At 40.6% G+C, this 26953-nt stretch overlaps 1 protein-coding gene and 2 non-coding genes across 3 annotated transcripts; 1 reads left to right on the forward strand and 2 right to left on the reverse strand.

Annotated features, from left to right (window-relative positions):
* Window positions 1–1987: 1987 nt before the first annotated feature.
* PDIA4 (protein disulfide isomerase family A member 4) lies at window positions 1988–14375 on the reverse strand. The gene is made up of 10 exons (XM_007428540.4): window positions 14113–14375; window positions 11568–11721; window positions 10624–10829; window positions 9315–9453; window positions 8023–8228; window positions 7485–7643; window positions 6649–6800; window positions 5243–5399; window positions 4922–5155; window positions 1988–4086 (listed from the first exon to the last, which is right to left on the reverse strand). The coding sequence occupies exons 1-10, from the start codon at window positions 14204–14206 to the stop codon at window positions 3671–3673; spliced, it is 1917 nt and encodes a 638-aa protein (XP_007428602.1). The 5' UTR covers window positions 14207–14375; the 3' UTR covers window positions 1988–3670.
* An 11637-nt stretch (window positions 14376–26012) lies between these two features.
* TRNAA-CGC (transfer RNA alanine (anticodon CGC)) lies at window positions 26013–26084 on the forward strand. The gene has a single exon. It is a non-coding gene; the product is annotated as a tRNA-Ala (tRNA).
* Window positions 26085–26343: 259 nt separating this feature from the next.
* TRNAG-GCC (transfer RNA glycine (anticodon GCC)) lies at window positions 26344–26414 on the reverse strand. The gene has a single exon. It is a non-coding gene; the product is annotated as a tRNA-Gly (tRNA).
* Between the last annotated feature and the right edge of the window lie 539 nt (window positions 26415–26953).

Raw genomic sequence — 26953 nt, forward strand, 5'->3', positions numbered from 1 at the left:
CTCTACAGCTGTTCTTTGCTCTGCCCGCGCTGGAGCTATCTCACGGCTATATTTTGCATATTGGTTTCCCATCATGCATAAGGGTACGAGATACAGGATTAATATGCAAACTTATGTATGGTTTAAAGAACATTTGCGTTATTTTTTTGGTTGACAAATCACATTTAAACATATCTACTGTATCACTTTTTAAAAGGGATCGAATGCAATACAATTTCACTGTATCCTAAACAAGAGGAATTGAAAGACTCATAAATAGAAAGTAAGGTTACATCACTTCCTGGCTGGTCCGAAAGTAGTGGATTATTTCAATTTCAATTGATTGTTCACCGTCAGTAACAGATTGATCTCCTTCTTCTCTCTTTCCCCCCTTCCCACTACTGACCTTGACTAGTCTTTTGATTTGTCACACTTTTAAAATATGTTTGATGCTCTGATAAGGTAGTTGCAAATTCCTCAAAGGTGCAAATGCTTTTCTCTAAGATTTGGCTGCCTTTGAATGGCTTAGCTTGCTTCAGCTACAGAAAAATCAGCTGTATTATTCCAGAAAGAAAAATTTATAGCTGTATGTTACTTTACTTAGACTCAATATGTCACATATATCTGAGTGCAGATATCACCTTATATTTCAGTTTTCTGTATGTATGATATACTGCAGTATGTACTGATTATCATACAGTAGTTGAGTAGGAAATAATGGAGGGCAGCTGTCCTCAGACCCTTGCATTTTCCATTGATTTTAAATCTTTGTTTCAGAACGGTATTTGTATAGAGGTCCTAAGCAGCTACTTAGAATTATGTACATAAAATAGTATTAAAAAGTAATTTGGCATTATTTTAGGGAGTTTAAGGAGGGATAATAGGAAAATAGAAACCACACTAACAAATAAGCAATTTTTGGTTAGGGCTCTAAATAAGTGTCACATAAAGAATAAATTAATTTTTTGGAGGTTATCACTTGAAAACTTAGCCAAATTTAAGAGGAATCAGTCAATTTCATTCTGCTTAATATATACATTAGATTAACATAATGCCATCTGCTGTGCTGCCTGTACTGTGAGGAAGCATATTTGTACTGATTCCTGCATCAAGAGAATTAGGTGCCAATGATGGGGCACAGCACCATAAATATACATATATGTATACATATATATATATATTGATCTAGCCTCCCACCCCCCTGGATCTCCAACAATCGATCAAGACCAATAAGGAGGCAAGTGCAGTTGAATCTCTCTTGGGATCACTGAAATATGAAAAGTTTTTCCCCCCAGTGCCAATAACTTTATTGTTTGGAAAACCACAGAACACCAATAGCAACATGGTTGCTGGATGTTTTCAATGAGGCACTCATCCTGTTCCAATTTTTTTCTTTTTGTAATAGCAGGCATTTATTTATTTATTGTATTTGTATAGCCGCCCATCTCACTTATAGTGACTCTGGAACATTTATTGGTACACTTGTGGATTGCCCGGGTGGGGACTGCCAATTACAGAGAGCTTGGCTTCCTTTTACATCTGTATAGTTTTATGCTTAATTATAAAAACAGTATATTAATGTTAAGGTATCTTTTTAAAGTAACCATATGTATACCAAATTGTGATAGATGAAAATCTGAAACTATATTTACTATGGCTCACAATATTTATGTACATATATCCTAAAGTTGAGCAATGTATTGTGAATCGATTTTAAAATCTTATGAGTATTTTTAAATAGTTCACAGTATATATCAAAGGTGAAAAGAAGCCTGATTAATGCAAAGAACATGTCAACACCCTGTGTCCCAAAGAATAACTGAAGGAAACTACTTTAATAGGCGGCAATAGTGAATAGAAAACTTTTGGCAATTCTTTTAGTTATATAGTTAGACAAAACTAATAAGTATTATTCATGGATACTACTAGAATATCTTTTGATGACAATATGTAATGCAGGTTACGAATTTCAACCAAACTAAGAGGAAAAAATTAAGATACTACAGTATATGTTGCACAGGAAGAAACAATCAAGATTTATTAGGCCCTGGCATTCAGAGTAAATTTTCACAAAAACAGGCCTAAAAATAATCAAACATATTAGGAACATGGGATGCACAACAGACTGCTTTGTTATGTGTCCAAACAGATGCAAACTAAGAGAAAATTCAGTTTGCGTCTCTTCTGCCTATCTGGAAGTGGTAAGGATTTCCAAAATTCTATAGCTAGCACTAAAGCATGGTAAATATCCCAAGTTGAGCTTGATTCCTAATACCTATATCCATGTAGTTTTCTTGGCTGCTTTATGGATATGGCTTGCTATTGTTTCCTTCAGGGATTCTTTTTTTTACTTCCCAGTCCAGCCAATAGCCCTAGAATTCTCAGGCTGCCCCCACATCTAAGAAGTACTTAGGGCTAACCTTAGTATTATAGATCGGCCAAGACTGGCTATGTGCTACCACCTGCCAGTGTGGAGACAACACCAGTACTTCCCTACTGAGAGAATATACCCAAACTGGAAGCTGAGGAATCATACCTGCTGATACTGTTCTTTAGCCTACAATCAAGAATCTTACTTCAAACATACTTGAAGTACACTCTCTTTGTATGTGATGTGTATCTATGTTCAGTGCAGCATAAGAATCATTTCGTTCAAGCATCTTCATCACATAAGGTACAGACATGCAGCTTGGTGTCCTCCAGATTGTCTTGTCTTCAATTCTTACCAAATCCAGCTAGTATGGCCAATGCCAAGGGACTGTCAGAGATGTCATCAGGCTACTTATTTTTACATGAAGATTACAAGAATACATTTGCTACTGTCACTTAATGGGCCATCACAGAACTTATGATCACAAAATGTAGGTCTTAATTCCTAACAGCAGAGTTCAACAAATATCCAGATTAACTCCTTTCACAGGAAGCTAATATTTAGATTTATGAAAGTGAAAAACTAGCCTAGGAATATACAATTGAGTAATTTGGTTATGAAGAAAAAAAAGGTGCACTAGTTTTCCATACTTTAAATTCTTCCTTTTGGAAGTCTGCCATGCGTGAGTTTCACCTCGAATATCTGATAAGTATAATGGTAATGGTACTTTACTGGGATTAAGCAATAACTAAGGAACAGACATTTTATAATCTTGGAATCAGTTTTAACTTGTAACAGCTGTTAAAAATAAATCTCACAAGAGATATGAATGTAGGTTGCTTAGCGGTCACTTGATAAAATAAAGCACAGAAACTATTGCCATCTAGAATTATTATTCTGTTCTGCACAGACACAGAAAGTATAAGACCAGGAAGAATCAGTTCATATATTGCCAAGTGTTTGGTCATGCACCAGAAAGTTTCTTTTTATGTCCATATCACCTTCTCTCCATTAAGAAATCAGATAGAATTAGCCTTAATGATTTCTTCAATAAAGGTTAAAGCTGTGTTTTCACGTAAAGAAAAAAGAATCAAGATCATTAGTCACAAAAAAATAATGTATTTTTCTTGGTTCAAAACCATTAAACTAATAAAAATTCACATCAAAAAGTGCAGTGTTCAGAATTGCTTTGTAATACAAAAATCTCATACTGCAATGTTTTGCTACCCCAAATCCCCTTTTCTCCAGATGCTGCACTGCTCCTCCCATTCTTTCAGTAAGTTTGCACTGACTTTTCCTTAAATCTGAAAATTGTTCTACTTAAAGTTCATCTTTTGTTCTGCTTAATTTGGTGGCATGTTCTTCAACAAATTTACTCAAGTTCTCCAAATCTCTTTCCCCAGTTTCAAATTTAATTGGATTCTTCTTCTTGTTGCTGGGAGCAAAATAGATGGTGGGGAAACCTTCTACTTTGTAATTGTCATTTGTGACATCATTAGCAGTTGCATCCATTTTAGCAATTATCAGATTTTTCTGATTCTTGTATTTTTTACCCAATTCCATATAGATGGGTTCTAGTTTCTTGCAATGCCCACACCAGGGAGCGTAGAACTCTATAAGAACATCAGAATTTGGATCCATTACTATGGATTCAAAAGTTTTACCAACTACAATCTTCACTGGACCTTTGTTATTTTTTGGTACTGGCTGGGATTTCACAATGGGCTTTAGTTTACCTACAAAGGAAGCAGAAGAACACAGTTATACCAAGACCATATCCACTATATTGCCACTTGCAAAATTACAATCCCCAAATTAGCTCCTCCGTGCTAGTGTTTTGATTTGTTCTTTAAATCAAAACACAAAACACCCTTCCTGATCATCAGAGAATACTTCTCATTTACCACAGAGGTTCATAAAAAGTTCAGTGACATCACTAGAATTTGACTCAGAAGTGAAGGCAAAACTTAAGGGAATCCTTTCACTTTGATGGGAAACGTCTTTCAGAGCATTTGGCATCTATAGCCTTTTGATGCATAACTGAAGGGGGGAAAACCCCACAATATACTGTCCTTCCCCCACCCCAATTTCTGCTTAACTTTCAGCCAGATGTAGATTGCTGAAAAACTTAAAAACTTTCTCACTATGTTGTGATATTTTGGATGGTTACAATATAATATGCTGTTCCTGGTAACAAAATTTCATCAAGAATGCAAAGTGTGGAACTACATTTTTCAAAGGATTTCCCCCAAGCTGTTGCACTTCATTAAAGTTGAACTTCAATTCCTGTTATCCCAACAATGGAGACACTGGGCTAAGAAAGGCTGGAACAAAATTTCGCCTATCTGAAGCTTACTCATCATACACAGCTAGCGCTTCCTGAACATGCTGCAATGGCTAGGTTCAAACACATTAATTAATCAAACAAACCACACCATGAGTTAGTGTGATTCACAAATCCAGTCTTTACTATTTCCATATAGTGCTATGTCTGTGTTTTTTTACCTTCTGCTAGAGAAAATAACAGCCTATGAACTAACCACACACCTAAATCCAGGAAAGACCATTTACCTTTTTTAAAAGACAAAACAAATTCCCTAAGTGCACCAGAGTCAAATTCTTCTGGTTCCATGGCATATTTTTTACCAGCTTCATCAAAGATAGCAGCATTAACATCTTCTCCACTGTCAATCAGTCCCAAATCTTTTATCTCTGAAGAGTAGTCTTCTTCATCAGCAATTGCAAAAGTGTATTCTGGAAAGTCCTTAGCCACCTCTAAAACTTTATTTCGCCAATACTGGGTAGCTGGGAAACAGCAAGCGTACCATTTAGAGATTTATAAATTAAGTTGTACTAGATTTTTAAGAAAATTACTTTATTAGATATACCTACCAACACGATAGTCAAAGCCGAAGTCTACCATACAATAAACAACTACTAAGGGCTTCTTAGCATATCTCTTGGCATCATTAGCAGTCTTGCGATGACCAACAAGAGGTAGGGCATGTTTGATCACATGTTTTTTCATTTCAGCAACATCCGTAGATTCCTGTTTACAGCAACAAAAACTAAGTCTAGAGGATGTAATGCTTATGAGAGGTTTCATTATGAAGAATATTCATACACAAATCCTAACAAAGAACTGAAGAATCTTATATTCTATGAGAGTTATTGAGGTTTATTCATTCACAAAAGCCAAATGAAAAGAAATACTAAGTGAAGAATCTTCAATCAAGATTTAGCCCCAAATTTCTCTACATTTGGTCCACTGAAACCTTTCCTTGACTCTGGATTACTGTGCAGTAATAAGCCTTTAAAAACATTCATTGTTATCTATGAAGCTTTTAAAAACCAATTTCTTGTAGAAGAAATGCAACTGGAAAGAGGTTATACCCCCACTCCCACACACATATAGTTAAACTTTTTAAAACATCTAATTCTTTTACAGAATGGAAATAGCAAGGGGAAAATTGGGAAAAGGGGCAAAAAGAAGTATGAAAGAATGCTGTTGGCTTGTTTATTTATTTAAAATTATATTTTGGGGACACCAGCAAGGATGGAACCCTCCCAAGTTAATGTCCATAACAGAAGAGAAGAGAGAAAAAATAAATACAAACATCAGTTATAAGAACCAAAATTAGCCAGAAGTGCAGTTCAAGAAAAAGCTACTGAAGATAAGTGGGCCTTCAACCTTTTTTTGAAAGTCTACTAAGGAATCTAATGAAAATTGGGGATTACTAGCCATAAAAGATTCTATCCTTTGTATTGACCACCCTAACTATTCTGGATTGTAGGCATTTCATGATTTGTGAACTTCAGGGTATGTTTATATGCACGCGCACACACACAGAATATAACTTCACTTAAGCTAAGGATCATGACTATGAAATCCCATTCGATGTTTGCATCCAGCGTGGCAAGTTCAGAATACAAGAAAACCCAATATGAAACAGCAAAAGTAACTGCATAATTTGGAGCCTGAATCAGTTTTTCAAATAAATACTTATATAGTTCTAAAAAGTAATCTGGAGCATCATAAATCAGGAAATTATATTGCTTTTATAGATTTGTTTTTTATGTTTTAATTGGGGGGTATTTATATTTTTATTGTTTTTATTGTCTTGGTTTTTAATTGTGAGCCACCCAAAGTTACCCTCTGGGGGAGATGGGCGGCATATAAATTTAAAAATAAATAAATAAATAAATAAATAAATAAATAAATAAATAAATATGCAAATAACTCAGTCAAAAGAATAAAACTGATCTGTACCTAATATGGACTTGACATAGCTACTCACTTTTATATCCAAAACATACATTGTAGGCTCATATTTTGATTGAAATTTTTCAGGGTGCATCATCACCAATTTCCCAGGATCTACTTTTAGGAAGTTTGATATTTCACTGCTAAAAGTATGGTAGAACCTATATTCTTCTCTCAAGCTGTTAGCTGAAACAAAAACCCAAAGAATTAGAGGAAAAATTCTAAAGAAAAATTGGGACATTCTGAAGTTTGAAAAATACGAATACTTCACACAGTATTGCTATTTCCCAGAGTTTATTAAAATATAACTATACAAAGAAATGCAAAACTCTTCTGTATTCACCCTAGTTTTAGTTTATGTTCTAAGTCAGGATGACCATTGTAGGGCTGAAGTTCCACATTATGACATCATCTATATAATGCTTTAATTAGGATAATTCCTCATATTTCCCATTCTCTGCAGAGCCTCTTTACTATCAAAACAGAAACTCTATCAGCTGCCAGATAATAGCAAATTAACCTGTTTAAATCCCACACTTAGTTCTGTGTATTCTTTCTTGCCTTCTCCTTTATCTTATTTTACTTCAATACATATATTATTTTTTCTTCTGAAAGAGACAAGAAGATGATATTGCTCCATTTTAGTAAAGCAGTAATAGGAGGTTATCAACTGAGGTAAACCACCTTTTGAGAATTAACATGGCACTGCAATTATAAGAGATGAAGACAGTGTGGTATTATTTCATTTCTCTATCTAAAATTTGACGGACATTTTTCCATTACTCTGCATTCTCAGAAAGCTTTACAAAGTACTTTCCATGTGCCAGTACTGAGCAATGTTTACAACTTCATAATAAAAGGGAAATGTACCTGCATCTTGATAAAGTTGATAAGCTGGGTCCTGGCTTTCTTTAAAAACACCAATAATAATAACATCATCTCCATCTTTCAGAAATTCTTGTACTTGTTTAATGGCCTGTATTTGTTTGGATGGAGGGCCAGCTTGTTCTATCATGTAATCAACAATTCCTGTTAACAAAAATAGATTGTTATTGTCTGAAAAAGCATCCATTTAGTATCATCTTAGAGTTGAAAAAAGGAAGACTGCTAATCTTACAAAGTATGCAGCCAGCAGCTTCCATCAACTAAAAATTATGCTTGTTCTTCCAAAAAGTATTATTTTTAAAAAATAAAGGGTATGTAAAAGAAAGGAATTTTGAAGTAATGTCTTTTTTTTTTCCTTTTGGGAACCAAGCTGACCCTAGAAAGCTTGGTCTCTCTCTATATATATTCATTCCATATTTTGGCTTCATGAAGTCAGCTCTCTTTAAGTCTCAGCTCCCCAACTATTGAATGGAAATAGGAACAAATCCTTAGGTTATTGCAAACAGAAGACAGTTTGCCATACCATATTTTTCTCTTGGCCCATTGTAGTCAAAAGGTTTGCCCTTGCGGAAGATCTTCAGAGAAGGGTATCCAGACACATCAAATCTCTTTGCAAGATCTGTTTCTGCAATAGCATCAACTTTTGCTAGGGGGATAGGAGGAATACGCTTGCTAAGCTCCTTAGCTGCTTTCTCATATTCTGGAGCTAATCTTTTGCAATGTCCGCACCTATATCAGAAGGAAGGCAGAAAGAGGTTAAAGAGTGAGAAATTCACAGTTAAAAGGTCTCAAAATCGGTCTGTGGATTTTTTAAGCAAAATGAAAGGAAAAAAATATTTCAGATGAAAGAGAAAAAAAATTTGGTCCATTTTTAAAGGGAAAAATGTTACTGTTGAGGTTATTTTTTTAGGTAAACATTATTTAAACACAAATTTTGATGTAACAGTGTTACAAATTAGCATCTATACAGCAGTTAGCAATTGGTTATGGGCATTCTGTTTCAATGAATATGTACAGTATTTATGGAAGTGATACCTATTGCCATGTTCAGTTTCACATCTGCCCCGAAGAAGCCAGCAACATGTCTAGTAAAACATCAACGCAAATTTTTTTTACACATGGCATCTGATGAAATGTAAGTGACCATACATTTCTACAGGCTATACCCCTGGGTCAAGGATGAATGCTAGGTGTGCATTTTTTCAAATAAGTGCCTTGGATATGCAGCAGATTTAAGAGTAGCATCCTCAAGTGGATGTGCAGCTGATACCAAAAATATGAATTTGTCCTCAATGGGCTGCTTTTCAACTCCAAAATTCAGATCATAACATAATGCTTTTCAGGGAGGAATGCGATATACTTGAACCCTATGGTAAACGTGACATGGCTTAAAGAGAATAGAATCATATCTATTTTTCAATTTTAAAAAGCAATTCAAAAGCACACATGTGCCATGGAAGTTCAAATTTGCGTCAAGATCTAACTAGCTAAAATAATTAACTCTCAATATCCAAATCCAGCCTACAGGAAGATAGCTATAAAAAGGGGATAATTTTGCACAACTCTGTTTTGAAATATTAGCTGTTTTTAAGTTATTCAATGTATAAGTCAGACATTTTAAAAAACTGCAGGATTTTTAAATATCAATGAACTGCAAACATGGAAGCAGTGAAATACATGAAAAGGATACCTATTTTGAAAGGTCAAACTTTCTAGAAAAAAGTGCCACAATCCAACAGTGTCAGCTTATGGTGTCCTGCCAAAGGAGGAAAAAAAGTCATGATATCTATGATAAAATACAATGTTTCTTCTTACCATGGAGCATAGAATTCAACCAGAATTATGTCTGCTTCATTCACTGTTTCATCAAAGTTCTCTTTTGTCAAAACTAATGTAGCTTCAGGTGGAGGGATCCAATCAGGTTGTGAAACTTCCTTTACTTTAGCCACAATTTCTAAACACACAATATGAAGAGACTCATTTTATTTTTAACTAGCAAAATGTGCATCAAGTGTAATTATCACAGAAGGACAACTGTATACTACAGAGAATTTGGAAATGCATCTTGCTCCGAAACAGAAGGGTCTTGGGCACTTTAATCAGGCCAGATTTCTGCCTTCACCACTATAGCATTTTCATATAAATCATTTCTTATTCTTATTAGAGACTAATGTGTTAACCACTCCAATGTAAGAAATGCTGTAGCTGGGGAAATCACTTCAGCGAAGGCAATACTGACACTGAGAATTGAATCTGTATCTATGGAGCTATTCTGTATTCAGTTTTTGATTCATGCTAAATGTGATAACACATTGGAGAACTGGCTTATACCAAGCAGAAATCAAGCCATAAGAAATATCATTTGGGCATGGTATTATCATCTTTTCAGCCATCTTCTTGAGAGGATTGGAAAACTGGCTCGGACTCTGTTCAAATACAAAGCACCACACTGTATGAAAGAAAGCATGCAAATAAGTCCTTATTCTGAACCAACATCTCATTCTAGATTTTCAAAACAATAGAATTGTGTGGAAAAAATAAGGTACTCTTCCCCGAACTGCTTGTAAAATTAATCAACAAGTGATTACATGGGCTGGCACTATAATAGAAAATCTTCAGCAAACATAAGCTACTCTATAGGAATCCTTTGTATGCATATTGATGTAGCAAATATCTGGTGCATCCTCTTTCCAGGTTTTGCCCAAAGGGCAATAAAGATTTTCCTAGTGCAAATACAGTTTGTATATCTTCCTCTGAGGATGCTAAAGTATGTCTTTACATGATTCCCAGAAGCACAGAAAGAAAATGTTCAGATTCTTAGTGCATCTTTCAGCAAATGTACTCTTGTAACAAATAAAATAACCACACTGCCTTCCTATATTTTTAAGAAATCATTCAAGGAGGTCTCATGCATTTGGAATAAACTGTAGGCTGTGTGTAAATAAGTGGCACAATTTCCTATTTCAATTCATGTGTAATGTAGGTCAAAGAAAAAAAGTCACTACCTACCTGCTTCTATATAGAATTGTAACTGTTTACTGTTACGATATATTTTTTATTTTATTTTTTTTTACTTTTATGTTAAAGCACTTTTTTTATGTATACATTAAAAAAAACTACCTACCTGCTTCTGTTCTTGAGCCATCATAATCCACTGGCTGCCCTTTCTTCAGAATTTTGATGGTCGGGTAACCACTAACATCAAATCGACCTGACACAGCAGAGGCTGCTGTAGCATCTACTTTGGCAACAGGGATGGGTGGATCATTTTCTTTTAGTGTTTTGGCTATTTTTTCATATTCTGGAGCAAACTGTTTACAATGCCCACACCTAAAGAAAACAAGAAAGTAAATTTGGACAGAAGTTTATTTTATTACTCTGTTTCTACAGAGAAACTAAGAAACTTTAGATTAAGGACAGAGGCAATTTTATCTCAAGACAGTGCTTAGCTAAGTAGCACTCTGATCATATTGAAGGAATGAATAAGGTTGCTGATAGAGGGAAACTATTTGAAAAATTAGTTGCTGGATCACTGGTATACTTTAACCTTGTGGGCTTACACATGAGTCAAATTGTTCACCCAAATAATGCTATGCTTTTATGCATTTATTTCTTATTTTTATAGATCAACAGAATCAAAAGACCCAGACAATAAAAATATAAAAACAAAAACTAACATGTTGCCAGTCTGGCTTCCAGAGGGAGATTCTTTCATAGGATAGGAGCCTCCATTGACCTCACCTCTCATAAGCTGGGAATTCATAACAATTCTGAGAAGAATGGACTGGATGGGCTGGTTCTAGTTAGACAAGGCAGTTCTCCAAAAACTTAGGACTCAAGCCACTTAGGATTTTAAACACCAAAGCTCACACTCTGAAACATACCCAGAGGCCTAATGACATCCAATGCAACAGTATTTAAAATACTGTTTAAATTGTTTAATACTGTTAAAATTGCTCAGCTGCAACAGCTTTCATCCATTCACATATAAGCCATTGTATTTTGAACAGCAATAAACCAGAATCAGTTTCAAAGATAGAAATGGAAACGTGAAAGCATCGTGCTTACCAGGGGGCATAAAACTCCAGAAGTACAGTATCTTTGCCTTCAACAAAACTATCAAAGTTTGCATCATTCAACACCAAAACACCATTTTCTTCTTTTACTTCTGAATCATCATCTTCATCGTCGTCATCATCAGTTTCCTCACTGGCAACAGAATCTAATTAAAAGGAATACAGTTTTCTAATCCTGTAAGCTCTGCATTGCAATGCACATGAAATGTGCTGTTACAACCCTATTTCAGCAAAGCCCAAATGTTTAGAATGGACCACAAGAGACCATCCAAATGATATCACACTATCTCTCCCACTTCTGTTCCCCCAACCATACTTCTCTTTCAAAACTTCAGTTATACAGTGGTGCTCTTCATACAGTCTTGCACAGCTTCTGACCCCCTAAATCCTCCTGAGGAAATATAGTATCTCCTGGTGGTTGTTGGCTTGGAACTTATCAAGGATCTGGAAAGCCTTAATTTTGTCTAGCATTTGGCAGGTTATGCATTTTTATTGGAGTTCTATTAAGAAATAAATGATAAATGTAAATGTTTGCTGGTGGGGGAAAGTATGAAATCAGTGTCACCATGCAACAAATTGCACATGAAAAATGTTGTTCACTTTCTAAAGTAGGGAATCTGCCATCCTTACATGTTTTAACCAATAACTTCCACAATTAGTATTAAGAGTTGAGGCTTGTAGGAACTGTAGATCAACACATTAGGAAGGCACTACATTGCTAAATTATTGATGAAATATTTCACTAGCAGGTATGTTAGACAGTACACTCTTCAGATAATGCCATTTGAACAACTTGCCTACCCAAAGATTCCCAAATTCAAGCTTGTAAACCACTAAGAATGCACAGCCATTCTGGAAGCATTATGAGCTCAACAGAGTTTAAACTAATTTGAAACACTTCCAGAATAGTCAAAACAGCCTCTTTCAGGCTTAAACCTCTTCAAATTCAAAACCATGTACTACATTCCTAAATCCTACCTCTCATTGATTAATATGTAAAAGGAAAAGAACTCCAACCTATACTAGCCATAACCTATCTTGACAGATACTTATACAAGTGGCATGTTTTTCAGAAGTCCTTAAACAATATTTCATAAATCACAACTAAGAGACTCACTCTATTAAAGGAGGCAGAATGAAATTAAACAGAATGTTGGAATGAATTAGCTGAAAAAGAAATGTTTACTACTTTAGATCAGTACAAATGATGCCAACTTGCCTGTGTAAGCTGAACTAATTACAGGGTTAGGCAGATTTAATCATATGTGTTTAAATCAACATAATTAAAAAAAATATAAACACACCATCCCAAGAGATCTAATATGTACGCCACAACAAACAACTGACACATCCTAGCATAAACCCGCTAACTGTACAGGAGAAAATTTTGTTTCCACAGCCTATACAGTGCATTCTGTCATTGTTCTGTCAACTACACTCTCTCTCTACACAGAGAGAGAGTGTGTGTTATCGCTCAGTAATGATTATCTGGCAGCAGGATTGCAGACAGGAGCCTTTAACTGATTTTACTGCCTGCTGGATGTCAATGACTGAAACTGAGATCTTTTATATGAAAAATAAGTGCTTTCTGTACTCAAAACAGCAATTGGTAATTTTTTCATGTGCGTACCCCAAAAAGAGTTATGGGGGCAAAGTAAGGTCTCCATACACACAGCAAAAACATTAGCTAACAAGGTGATTCCAAAATTCTTAAGTCATTTTGAAAGTTCAACTTTTTTCCCAGTGGCAGTTAGATATTTCCTACATGCTATCAAGAAAGTCACAGCTTTGCCCTGTTGTTGCCCAGTATTCAGAGAAACACTGCTTTTGAACAAGAGCATTCTATTTACTTATAATTGGTAAATCAACTGGCGTTCCTTCTCCCCAGTTTTGAAAGCAGCATCTTCCAAGTTTATAGCAGAGCACCCTGAGCATTCACACAAATGTATTACCCTCTTTTGGAAATTATGGCAATGTAGGCATCTGAAAAGCAGCATAACGACTAAACAATATACGTGCAGAATCAAAGTATGTCTGCAACTTTGAAGGAGGAAATCCTTCTCAACAAACACATATGGATGTTAAATACCATCAATTCGAAAAGTCCACCAGGCATTCGGGGTCCCTTCCACACCTCTTTATTTCGTCTCTTCTGCTTTCCTCGCGATCTTCCGTTTCTAGTTTGTCCACCTTCCCAACCCAAAATGCCTTCCGCTTGTCCTGAAGGGGAAGGAGCCACTTCCATCATCCCCTTGAGCTTTCTCACCTCAGGAAGATGGAGTAACTCAGCCAAGCGATTCTCAGACTAGAGAGAGCAGGAGGTTGAGTCATGGCAACTGGACTTCTTTTCTCTTGGTTTGATACGTTTCGCTGCTTGTCTGCTGAAGAAGCTGCTTGGGCAAGCAGCGAAACGTATCAAACCAAAAGAAAAGAAGTCCAGTTGCCACGGCTCAACCTCCAGACAATTCCACCTGGATGACTGAGAATCTTCATCGAGAGAGAGAGCAGGGTTTTTTTCCCGAGAGATAAAGGCTTACCTCCCCCTTCTTCCTCCTCTTGACACCTGGCTAATACAGCAAGCTGCGCCAGCGCTAGAAGAAGCGTTAGCAGGCACACTCTTTTGACGTTCATTGCAGCATCAATGTCGCCCCCTTCTTTTTCCAATTCTTTTTTCCAATTCTTCTCGCCGCCTCCTCTCCTCCTCACCCTTCCCTTAAGAAAAGAAAGCCTTTCCTTCCCAGAAGGCGAATTTACAGGAAGTCGTGCGCCCTGATTGGCTAGGAAAGCAGCGAGACTCCTGAGTAATCAACCAATCCAAGAGCGACTTGTGTTGGAACAAATGAAAGTTGTGTTTTAAGAACTGACTTTCAGCGGGGCGGGGGGTCGATTTCTGTAAAGGGAACGTGCCCGCGCCTGCATCCCCCCAGCGAATCTTCTCTGTTTGCAAGAAGAAGGTGTGGCGATACACACGAGGGAAAGCCCAGCGGGGTGTGTCAGCGTGCACGCAGCGTGTGCGGATTTTTTTAAAACTATAAAACTCCTCTGAGGTGCCCCTCACGGATTGGCTCCCCTAGAAACTACCAATCACGATTTGCCACTCGTTTGGAAAGGCAAACAAGTCCTTGGGCGGAGCAAGAGGAATGCGGACAAAGGAAAGGGGGAGGGAGAGAAGTGGGTTCGGTTAGACCGGCGGGAAAGCCACTTCTCGCTATGGGATTGGTCTGATTGAGAAGAACTGGGCGAGCTGGGGGGTAGGCGGGAGCCGCTTAGGCTGGTCCACGTCATTTGAGCCCTAGAGGGGAAGCGAAGGGGGTAGTGCTAAGGTGTAGCGCCCTAGTTAAATACCTTGTCACTAGGCGTTGACGTAGCCTTGCTAAAAGAAGAAACGTGTTAACGTTATTAGACTTAGCAGAATACAGTCGTGTAACTACCAGCTTTTATTATTCTGCAGGCTTATTGCAGAATTTTGGATGGAAAGAATACTGGAATTTTCAGGATTGAGGCCTTCATCTTTTGGTGCAGATACAAACCTCGAGGAAATGGAAAGGGTAGGGTTTGAATAACTGCCATGCAGGAAGGTTATATTTTCCGGACAACAATATTACTCAAAAATGAAAACAGATTTTTTTTTCTGTACAGTAGAGTATCTTGTAGGGCTAGCTCCCCAAAATGGATGTTCATTTTTACAAACTTACCTGAAAAGGTTTTTGAAAAACAATGCAGTGCTGTAATGAAAGGAAATGACATTAGAATATGGACTGGTTCACCTATTGCTGAGCACATCAGCTCAATTTTATGAGACACAAACAGCTCCCCAAAAGTTGTTCTGGGTGAATCACAATTTAATAGATTACATAGGATGTTTCCTGGCCAGATGTGTTGAAAAACCAGTTTACTGGCATTGTTCCTACTCTTGAATTTTCACTTGTTATAAGTGTTCAACCCGCCATTTAGTATCCTTGCAACAGCAAAACCTACCAAAGGAACCGAGTATTAATGGAAACTGCTTGTAAAGATACATGTATTTGGAATATGTCTTGCACTAAATTTATCTTTAAATAGCAAGTTATCTCTTTAAAATACTGCTTTTATCTGTTACATCATTTGTAGCATTTACTTGAGTTTTTATGTCCTGACTTTATTCAGTCTTGCTTGTTTAAATATTGTTAGTTGCCTTGTATCAAAAACTTGGGATAACAGAATTAAAAAGAAAAACAAAACATGTTTGGGGGATAAAATGGGTTTGCCTAGTGCCAGAAGGAGAATAGAGTAAGCAGTAAGCAGACTCCTTAGAAAAGAGTATTAAGTGAAGGACCACCACTGAAAATAAATGCTCTCATGGTCTATCAGCGCCCTGAGAACTTCATGGGAATACATGGATAGAAATGCTCCATCATATGGCCTCTAGCCAAGGAATGAACTTACTTAAGCACATTGAGTTGGACTTAGAAATAAACTACTAGTGAGGCAAAATAATGCAATATTAGAATGATAACCAGTTCCATTTAGTATTTCAGCTGCTGTATTTTGTACTCACTGAAATGACTACATCAAAGGCAGCCCCTCCCATGTGCAGTATGCTGATCTAAATGAGTGATATCAAGGCACTGATTGCTAAAGCCAGTCTATATGTATGTGGAGTAGTTGAGTGCCAGATCAAATTGGTAAAAGGTCATCTGTGCTGCAGAGAACATATGAGCTTCTTAGTTATAAAAATGGCTCTGCAAGCATCAAGGAATTGAATATCACTCACATGACACCTGCCATGTTTATACTAAACTGGGTTCACTATATTGGCCCTCAGTCCATTGAACTGGCCCTTGATCAGTCCATTGCCAGATTAAAGTTGTTTTGTCAAGCTCACCTAGTGATAATACAGACATATGCTAAAGTGGTTTGTCATTTCCTTCTTCCAGAATGGTGTTGGGTGTGTGTGTATTTTATTTATTATCATTATTAGGTTTCCAATGTGGTCTATAGCACTGACCTGATATAGAAGCTTTCCAGGTACTAAGTAGATCCAAACCTGCTTAGTTTCTAGATCAGCCAAGGTCAGCCAGAGGCAGCCACTTGTTGAAATACAGATTAAGCATGTTTATAGTCTTACTTAAATATTATGAAAAAGATAAGAGCTGGCACTACATCCTAAACGAAACCAAACAGATTGCCAGGCTTCTCCTGACTGGTACTAGAACAAGAAGCCTTGCAAGGGACCCAGGTCTTTGATAAGTTAATGGCAAGGGCGAGAAAAGCTGTTAACTAAATGGAAGCTGTATTTATACTAGAAGCAAGATTAATTTTCTGGGCTTTCTCCTTTCTGTGCAGTGTAATAGGTTGAGAGCCTCCTACTTTTGGGTGGAGGAGCAGTTGATACCTGGGCATTGTTATTATAATGGACTGGCTGACCCTCACACAAATGATCATTCAGCATAGACCAGCACAGAGTGTAAAATGAAACCATCCAAAACTCAAAAGAGTAAATGCTATGTGGTAGAGCAAAAATCTTCCAAGATAAGGAGTCCCATGATACTGGCCTAAAGCCATCTCACTGGGTTGCTGTTGCTAAAGGCCTTATTGAAAGCACAATCCTGCTTGTGTTCTTGGTGGTGTCTAGAAAAAAGGAAGAAAGCAAAGCCTGACTAATCAAACTACAGCTGCAACAGGTATAAGTGCATTTTCTCATGGCAGTCCATCTGTGTGGTTAATTTTGATGAAAGGTGGTAATGCATCAGGCTCCAAGAGAGAGACATAGCTACCACATACACCATTTTGCACAAATACACTGTACCCCATGCCTATATGTAAAGAAGCGAATGCTATGCTTTGAATAAAATCAGGTAAACTGAAAGTCACATTGGTGCTTCCCCCCCCCCGCCATTTTTCCCCTGCCCATTATCAGCCCCTCTCAAAGCTTTCACTGTTCTTCCTAATAAAAGGTGTCTCAGTGGCTTCTGCAAGAACAAGACACATTTTCCTCTCTAAGGTTCCAAAGCTGTAGTCACCTGAAATGTCAGAGAAGTTGTCTGGAAAGGGCTAGCAGGGACATGATAAGGGAGAATAGCATCAGGAGAACATATTAAAATATGCACCAGTGTTTCAAAAATTAATTTTCTGACAAATTACTTGTTTTCAAAAGAAAAATGGATTAAATGAAGAAGAGAAATTGTGGGTTGAAAACAATCCTACCTCAGTTGCTCTTTTTTAGTATAGCTGTTATGATGATGAATATGATGAGGTTGTGTGACAGAAAGCCCATATTACATACTTCCAAGACATGGTTGATAAAAAAGCACAGGTAGTCCCCAACTTATGACCACAGTTGGGATCACAACTTCTTTTGCTAAGCAATGCAGTCGTTAAGTGAGTTGTGCCCAGTTTTACGACTATTTTTGCTGCGGTTAAGCAAATCCAGCTTCCCCCATTGACTTCACTTGTCGGAAGCTCCCTGGAAAGGTTGCAAATGGGATGCTGCGACCGTTGTAAATACATGCCAGTTGCCAAGTGCCCAAATTTTGATCACATGGCCATGGGGACACTGCAATGGTCGTAAGTGCAAGCACCGGTCATAAGTCACTTTTTTCATCACTGTTGTAGCTTTGAACAGTTGTTAAATGAATGGCCGTAAGTCGAGGACTACCTAAACTCTTAAATAGTTGTGTAAATGTTGCGTTTGATCCTTTATTTGCTCAAGTAGTCCTACTAAAAAACTTCTGGACTTTGCTGCTGTCAGCCTTTCCCTATAGCAATGCCTCATCCAATATTATTTTTCTTTAAAAAAAGCTAATTTTCTTGTGCAGCAAGGTGTTTTTCCTCTTTGCATGTTTGTAACAATACCATGCTGTAGGTGTAACTCCATGCTGAGTATATATTTGTGACAAAGGAACATATTACAGCATTTAAATTGATAAATAAGATTTAAATATTTGATATTATACTCTTGGTCCAGTTAAAGAAAAGAAAGAAAAAAAATGGGTAGTAATGTTATTGCTCTGTCACCTGTGGTATAAGTGTGCACATTACATTCATAGCTGTTTATGTGATAGATTAGATGTATAAAAATTAAGAATATTTTAATAATGTCTGGGAAGGTGTCAGAATTCTGACTGAAAGGCTACAAGAGAAAATAATTAACAAAATCTGGGAAGTGCGGTGTAGTTTATGTTGAGCCAAGGGGTGTGCAGACAGGATTTTTGCTCTTCAACAAAAATCTTTGTGAGACTAAATTTGAAAGTATGTTAAAGTGAATAGACTTCAGTTATAGGATTTTTGTATAAATATGGCATTGGGACTTGATTGTTGAATGTAGCGTATAATGGAAGTAAAGGATGCAGGAGAATAAGTGGAATACTTGGTAAATGATTCAGCATTAAGAAGGGAATGAGACTAGGATTTGTGCTTCTCTCCTTGGATGTTTGTGGATAAATGTATAAGGAATACTTGCGTATACTAAGTTGGTGAGAGATAACAAATATATATGTATTTGGTGTGCAGACTATGCCATCTTCTTGGCTATGAATCTCAATGATTTGCAGTAAACAATAGATTGTATAATATGATGAGAACAGATCTAAAATTTAATTTATCAAAAAACAAGGTAATTGTGTGTGGCAGGAAGAATGGTGCCATTTTGGTGTAGAGGTTAAGACATCAGGCTAGAAACTGGGAGACTGTGAATTGTAGGCCCGCCTTGGGCACAAGACCAGCTGGGTGGCTTTGGGCCAGTCACTGTCCCTCAGCCTTGGGGAAGGAGGTAAGGGCAAACCACTTACGGGGGGGGGGGGGGGAACCTTGCCAAGAAAACTGCAGGGACTAGTCCAGGCAGTTGCCAGGAGTCAAAAACTGACTTGAAGGCACCCCCCCCCCCCCGCCAAAAAAGGAAGAATGGAGTGAGCAACTGGAAAAAATGCTGGAAAACTAGAACAAGGATAATTCATATGCCTTGGTAGAATGTTTACTAAAAACTGGAAAATGGATGGAGAAATCGTAACAAGGTGGTGGGTGTTATGTGGGATATTGAGAGAAGTGATTGTCAAAAGAAGCAAAATGGCTGAGTTAATGGTTAGTTACTGTGTTGAAAACAAACATTATTGGGGATCAGGCAAGTAGAAATAGCTTTTAAAGAAAGAGGGAATTTAATTTTCTTTAATCATTTTTTTGCTTTGTTTTTTGGTGTTATGGATGTGTGTCAGTTTTAAATAAGACTGGCACAGAAGTGAATGTCTTTCATAAAGAAATAGATTGTGTGAGAAAGTAGAGAGAAGTGAGGGCCTCAAATGAACCATGTTTGCTAGGGGAGAGCGCTGTGCACCATGGGGCAGCCTTGGGGGGGACGGCAGGAGGGAGGAAATACTGTAGGCAAAAGGCACGTTCGCACCAGAGTGAAGAGGGACAGCAGGAGGGAGGAAATACTGTAGGCAAAAGGCACGTTCGCACCAGAGTGAAGAGGGACAGCAGGAGGGAGGAAATACTGTAGGCAAAAGGCACGTTCGCACCAGAGTGAAGAGGGACAGCAGGAGGGAGGAAATACTGTAGGCAGGAGGCACATTCGCACCAGAGTGAAGAGAAACGGCAGGGGGTGGCTGTTGGGTCTAGTGGGTATTGCAGTGTGTATTGCGCTGATTGGATTAGGAAAGTGGAATGTCTGCGGTTTTGCGGTTAATTAGCGGCGCTCCGGGGCAGTAAAAAAAAGGTGAGATTGTGAGCCAAGCCCTCAGGAGGGGGAGGACAGATAGGGGGTATAAAAAAACCTGTCAGACCTTGTTTCGGGGTTCCTCCATTGCTGCGGGAGGGACCTACCTTTGCAAACGTGCCCAATAAAAAAACTTCTGTCTACTGGACAAACCGAACCCGTGTCTGTCGTTTTCTGACAAAATTGGCGAGCCAGGCAGGAGTCCTTGACGTGGACCAGTCTGTGGGGAACCGGTGAGTAATCGGCCGTAACACCCCGTTGAGGTGTCTCCCGTTTTCCCCGGAGTCGGGTCCGGGACAGACTCCAATCGCCAGTCAGACAGAAGTAAAGAGGAAGTCGGCCGACGAGGGGACCTCCGGGAGGTCTGGTGAGTACAACCTGCCACTAATCTCGGGGAGATTAGCGTGGTTACGAGACGTTGGACGCCGCAAGGGGACAGAAGAGTCCGGGACCTTCTGTAAGGTGGGAAACGTAGTCAGGAAGGATGGGTAAGGCGCAGAGTAAGAGTGTAAGGCCAGGGGCCAGTGGGAAAAACGCAGTAGGGGGAATCCCCACGGATTCTCCATTAGGACAATTGTTGCAACAATGGGAGACACCCTGGTTGTGTCCATTCACCAGGGGTCTGGAGAAACCGACCATGATAACTTTGTGCACTAAAGAATGGCCAAAATATCCACTAGTGGACCCCGAATTCCCCTACCGTTGGGATGCTCTTGGAATCCCCAGTAATTACTGGGTGACCCAACTAAAAAAAACTACATTGTGGAGCATAAATAGTTAACACAGGAACCCTATGTGGAAGTCTGGTTCCATGTTCATTGGGAGGGGCCTCGACCCAAGTTAGCCAAAATTTTTGTCCAAAAAGAACAGGAGGATGAGGAGGACCTCTGGCTGACTGGACCCCAATGGGGGCCGCCACCTTCTCCTCCTCCTCCTCTTCCTACTGCTCCCCCTCCGGCACCCCCAGCCTATCCCGGGCTGCGGAAAGAGCTGGACCAGCTGAACCAAGACATTCAGAACTTGCCCTTTATTCTAAGGTCAGCCAGTGCCTTCCCCGTCCGGGAGGTCCCGAACGGAACGAACGCACAGGGGGTGGCCGTCACCAGTTACGTAACGGTTCCCATCAAACCCAGTGAGTTGAGGGAATTAAAAAAGACCCTCCCTCATATGCAAGAGGACACCCATACCGCCGCCGAACAATTGGAACTTTTTCTCGGCCCGGTGGAATACTCCTGGGGGGAACTGAATTACATTTTAGCCCACCTCTATACGCCAGAAGAGAGGGGCCAGATTCGGCGAGCCGCGCTTGGGAGCGAAGAAATACAAACATCCCGAATGCCCCAGCCACGGATACTAAATTCCCTCTGGCGGACCCAAATTGGGATCCCAATAATGCCGCACATCGGCAGAACATGAGACACAAGAAAGAGATGATTTTGGAGGGCACCCGAACAGCAGTGCCCCAGGGGAAGAATTTGACCAAGGCTTTTGAGGTAACCCAGGGGAAGGATGAATCACCCGGAGATTTTTGTGAGAGGATCCGGGTTGGCCTGACCAAATTCTCGGGCGTGACTCCGGACACCTCAGCCTTTGAGACCTTGTTAAAAATGCAGTTTGTCACCAAAGCGTGGCCAGACATTCAGAAGAAGATACAAAAACAGGAGGGTTGGACCAAACAGGGGATAGGGGAACTTCTAAGGATTGCTCAACAGACCTATGTGGGGAGGGAGGAGGTGAAGACCAGGCAGAAAACTCAAATGATGATGGCAGCCGTTCAGGCGGCGGCCAAGAATGAGACAAAGGGGGAGGGATTGAGGGAGGCGCGACCTTCTCCCCATCTGGTCCAGGGACCTTGGCCCCGGAGAGGTGGCGTCGACCCCAGAAGGGAGAGGTGGACTGGGGATAGGCAAGGTTGTTTCCGCTGCGGGCAGGTAGGACACTTTGCTCAGGACTGTCAGGTGGATCGCCCCACGGGTGAGAGGAGTTTCCCCCTTTACAACTAGGGGGGTCATGGTTCCCCAACTGGAACCCACGGGGAACCCTTGGTAAACATCACAGTGGGTCCCACCGGCGAGGAACAGCAGTTCCTCGTGGACACCGGAGCCTCTCAAACATCGCTGTGCCAACCGATCCCAGGGATTGCGAAATCCCGGGGCGCGTCGGTATCGGTGATGGGGGTGGGAGGTTCTCCGGTCAAGGCAGACATACTGGAGGGAGTAAGATTGGAGTGGAATGGGAAGGAGGTAACTGCAGATGTGTTACTGATCCCACAGGCGGGAGTGAACCTGCTGGGAAGGGATCTAATGGGTAGTCTAGGAGTGGAGTTGTGGAATGTGGAACAGGCAGAAAGGATGTGTTTGTTGCGGGAGGCGGACGTGGAGGTTGTGAACCCTGAGGTATGGGCAGGGGAGGGGGGGCGGGTCGGTTTCGCATCGCCCCAATTAGCATCCCCTTGAAACCGGGGGTGACGGGTTTGCGGCAAGCCCAATACCTGCTGTCCCGGGATGGGAGGCGCGGGCTGAAGCCCATCATAGATGGGCTGAGGCGGCAAGGGCTGTTGGAACCGGCTATGTCCCCCTTCAACTCCCCTATCTTAGCTGTGAAGAAGAAGGACATTAGTTACAGGCTGGTGCAGGACCTGCAGGAGGTCCCGCTGGAGGAGGGTGAGGTCTGATTTGTGGATGGGTCTAGCCGAGTAGAGCAGGGACAAAGGAAGTCAGGGTATGCGATAGTGGCGGCGGAGGGAGAGACAGTAGAGAAGGGGGCACTACCAGCGGACTGGTCGGCCCAGCTGTGTGAAGTGCACGCTTTGAAACGGGCACTAGAGTTGGGAAAGGGAGTATCCCTCACCATTTACACAGACTCGCGATACGCCTGGGGAGTAGTGCACACTTTTGGGAAAATTTGGCTGGAACGGGGTTTACTCACAGCTGCTGGAAAGGGAAGGTTGCAGGGAGGAAGCAGGTCGTTGGGTTACAATTGAGGGGACCCCAGTAGTGAGCCGTGCTGACATGAGGGGGATGTTGGAGAAACTGCACAAAGGGTCTCACTGGGGGGTGCAGGCTTTGGTAGACACTGTAAAGCCGTGGTACTGGAGCCTGGGGTTCGATGGGAACTCCCCACCCCTTGGCATCCTGACTCCAGTGGGAAAGTGGAAAGGGCCAACGGGGTGTTGAAGCAACATCTCACCAAACTGGGATTGGAAACAGGGCTACCTTGGACAAAGACACTTCCGGTTGCCCTGCTTCGAATGCGGACAGCCCCTCGCAAGGATGTGGGGGTCTCCCCGTTCGAGTTGATGATGGGAAGACCTTTTCTGGCTCCAATGGGAGAGCCTATCCCCGAGCTAAAGGATGCCTTCCTAAGAAAGTATCTCTTGGTACTGTCACAATCTCTCTTGTCTCTAAGAAAACAGGGACTCCTCGCTCAACGGCCCCCTTGCTGGAAGACCAACACCCCCACAAGCCAGGGGATTGGGTCCTCATAAAAACGTGGAAGGATGAGAAGCTGAAACCATCTTGGGAGGGACCATACCAAGTTCTCCTGACAACTGAATCAGCGGTTCGGACCCGACGGGGATTGGACCCACTACCATCGGGTTAAGCGAGCTCCCGATCCCCGACCGTGGACTGCCCAACCGGGAGATGGACTCAAAGTAAAACTTAAAAGGAACTGAACTAAGGCAGGGAAGGAGATGACCAACATAAAGGCTTGCATCCAGGTTATTCTGTTATGTCACTGCTTAGATGCTCTACAGCACAGCTCTAACAACAATTTTTTTGTAGAATTGGCACAGACAGCTTTGAACAGCACAACTTTTTGTGTGGGGCAACTCTTAACTGTGAATGGTGTCACTTCCACCTGTTTCTTTGGAATGCCCATCAGCTTGGAAGCACTGAAGAATGTTACTCAGATAGCGAATATTGATATCACTGGGGATGATCCCTTGTGGGGGGGGGATGTTCTATAATTTTGGGTCTTCTCCCATACCAAGACCCTGGACCAATCAAAGGCAAATGGCTCTAAATCTCTTGGGGATAACCAATGCAACTCAATGTGTATATTTCAACAATACCCAGAACCGTACCCACCCATTGCCCTCAAAAGGTCCTGCTTTCACTTGTGGAGGGGTCTATAATATCCCTTACGCTTCAACCCCTCTATACCTACCTAAAGGTTTCTTTTTGTTATGTGGACATGAAGCTTATACCTATGTTCCAGCCTATAGTTCAGGGGGCCCTTGTGCCAAAGGGCGCCTGACCTCTCTATATGCCCTGCCTCCAATGCAAGCGCACCCATCAAAAGAAAAAAGAAAAAGGGAGCTGCCATCTGATTGTGAGAGTGATGTGACACTCTTGTCCGAAACAGAAGCCATGGCTCTGGCCCTCTCCTTAGTAGGGGTTCCTGCACTAAGCGGAAGAACTTATCTGGACCTAAGGAAGGTGGCCTGCCTCCTGGCTAAAAGTGTCAACCTTACATCCTCTCTCATTGCAGCTCTCACTGAAGAAGTCACTGAGATCAGAAGGGCGGTCATTCAAAATCGGATAGCTATAGACTATCTCCTATTAAGGGCAGGACAAGGCTGTGAATCTTTTAAAGGTCTTTGTTGCTTTAACCTAACCAACAATGAGAATTATATTGAAGCAAAACTAGCCAAGTTGAGGACCTTAGCCTCTCGCATATCCGAGGATCCAGAGGGATGGAATTGGTCTTGGCTCACTAGTTGGTTACCTAACTTTGCTTGGTTAAAACAACTTTCTGTGCTAGCTATTGGCTTCATTGCCTTACTGGTCCTAGTATGTTGCTTAATGCAATGCCTCCCTGCTTGTGGGAATTACCTGTCCCAGTGTGTGAAGCCCCGGGTCCGGGACAAGGGAGCAATCCTGTTAGCCAGGTTTGAGGCCCAACAGAGGCGTGAAAAGAAAAAGGGGAGATTGTGGGAAGGTAGGGAGAAGTGAGGGCCTCAAACGAACCATGTTTGCTAGGGGAGAGCACTGTGCACCATGGGGCAGCCTTGGGGGGGACGGCAGGAGGGAGGAAATACTGTAGGCAAAAGGCACGTTCGCACCAGAGTGAAGAGGAACGGCAGGAGGGAGGAAATACTGTAGGCAGGAGGCACGTTCGCACCACAGTGAAGAGAAACGGCAGGGGGCGGCTGTTGGGTCAAGTGGGTATTGCAGTGTGTATTGCGCTGATTGGATTAGGAAAGTGGAATGTCTGCGGTTTTGCGGTTAATTAGCAGCGCTCTGGGGCGGTAAAAAAAAGGTGAGATTGTGAGCCAAGCCCTCTTAGGAGGGGGAGGACAGATAGGGGGTATAAAAAAACCTGTCAGACCTTGTTTCGGGGTTCCTCCATTGCTGCGGGAGGGACCCACCTTTGCAAACGTGCCTAATAAAAAAACTTCTGTCTACTGGACAAACCAAACACGTGTCTGTCATTTTCTGACAATTGTGTAAGGAAAACATTAGTAAAAAAATTATTGTCCTGCTCTTGTATCAGACAAAGAAAAGGTGGGGAGGATCTTTGGAAAATGCAACATTCAAAAGGTAAGTAAAGTTTCATTAAGAATTTTTGTGTACTGTACTCTGTCTTTCTCACATTACTGTCCTGGCGTGTTGCATGGATAGGCTCACTTTTTTGCTCTTTCATGTGGCAAATGTGTAGTACAATTATACAGTAATTCTGAAGTCTATAAAGTACTGTAATGTGTGGAATGCATATACCTCACTGACCAGGCACAGTCAGCTGGGGGATGTAGCTCAGTGGTAGAGCGCGCGCTTCGCATGTGTGAGGTCCCGGGTTCAATCCCCGGCATCTCCAAAGGTTTTGTTTAGCAATCCAGTGAGTGCTTTAAAATGTAAAGCTTCACAGTCCTTCAGTGCATTCAAGTTTTTTTTTACTTTCGTCTTCATGTTACAGACTTATTTGAAAAGCATTGCTTATATGATTGCAAAGAGTTATTTTTAAGCTTTTGTCCTACTTTAGGTAATACAAGTTTTGTTGATTTCTGGAATGTAAACTTAGTGAAGAAAAAATAGTATAAATTGCAGTCCTCCCACCCTCACACCAAAAATGGAGTTGCATTGGCCGGGAATCGAACCCGGGCCTCCCGCGTGGCAGGCGAGAATTCTACCACTGAACCACCAATGCATGTATAGGAATGTTTGTTTCAGAGTTTCCTTCTGGAAAAATATCTATGCATCGTATTACACTAGGATTACCATTAAGTCAGTTTTGTGTAGCATTATCCTCAGCTTACTAAGTTTATATTCATGTAAACACACATAACAGAAATATATAAAAACAATGAGATTAGGTAGAAGTGAAATGCATATAATATTCTGTAAACAATTATGTTAACACTTAAATGTATGGAGAACACTGACAGTCACAACAGAACTTCAAGCCTACTGCTCTGGAGATGGTCTGGCTATTTTCCAATTCTAGAAAACCTCTGGGCCAGGTTGTAATAGAAAATAAATGGCATATTCCAAATATCTCTGAAATAATTCTTTTCCCAGAATGGGAAGTTTTGCACATGCTAGTACAGTGATCTCTGTGACACACCACAAGGTTAGCCCTATGCAATTTACTTTATCCTTTTCATGTTATTTTGATGTTATTTTACTGCACCTTTCAGTTCCTCCCAAAGATGTCAGAAATTTTAAGAGATACTAGTTTAGCTTCCT

This window comes from Python bivittatus, unplaced genomic scaffold (genome assembly GCF_059951505.1).
Source record: "Python bivittatus isolate LINGU-HERP-01145 unplaced genomic scaffold, Pbiv_v1 ctg000610_np1212, whole genome shotgun sequence".
Lineage (NCBI taxonomy): Eukaryota > Metazoa > Chordata > Lepidosauria > Squamata > Pythonidae > Python > Python bivittatus.

Excerpts from the sequence above, each read along its gene's own strand:
- PDIA4 (XM_007428540.4), bottom strand. The coding sequence starts at position 14,206 with ATGAACGTCAAAAGAGTGTGCCTGCTAACGCTTCTTCTAGCGCTGGCG. Across the intron at positions 8,229-9,314 it reads GTTGAATTCTATGCTCCATG|GTGCGGACATTGCAAAAGAT; the intron begins GTAAGAAGAAAC and ends CTTCTGATATAG. Across the intron at positions 4,087-4,921 it reads TGTTTTGTCTTTTAAAAAAG|GTAAACTAAAGCCCATTGTG; the intron begins GTAAATGGTCTT and ends CTTCCTTTGTAG.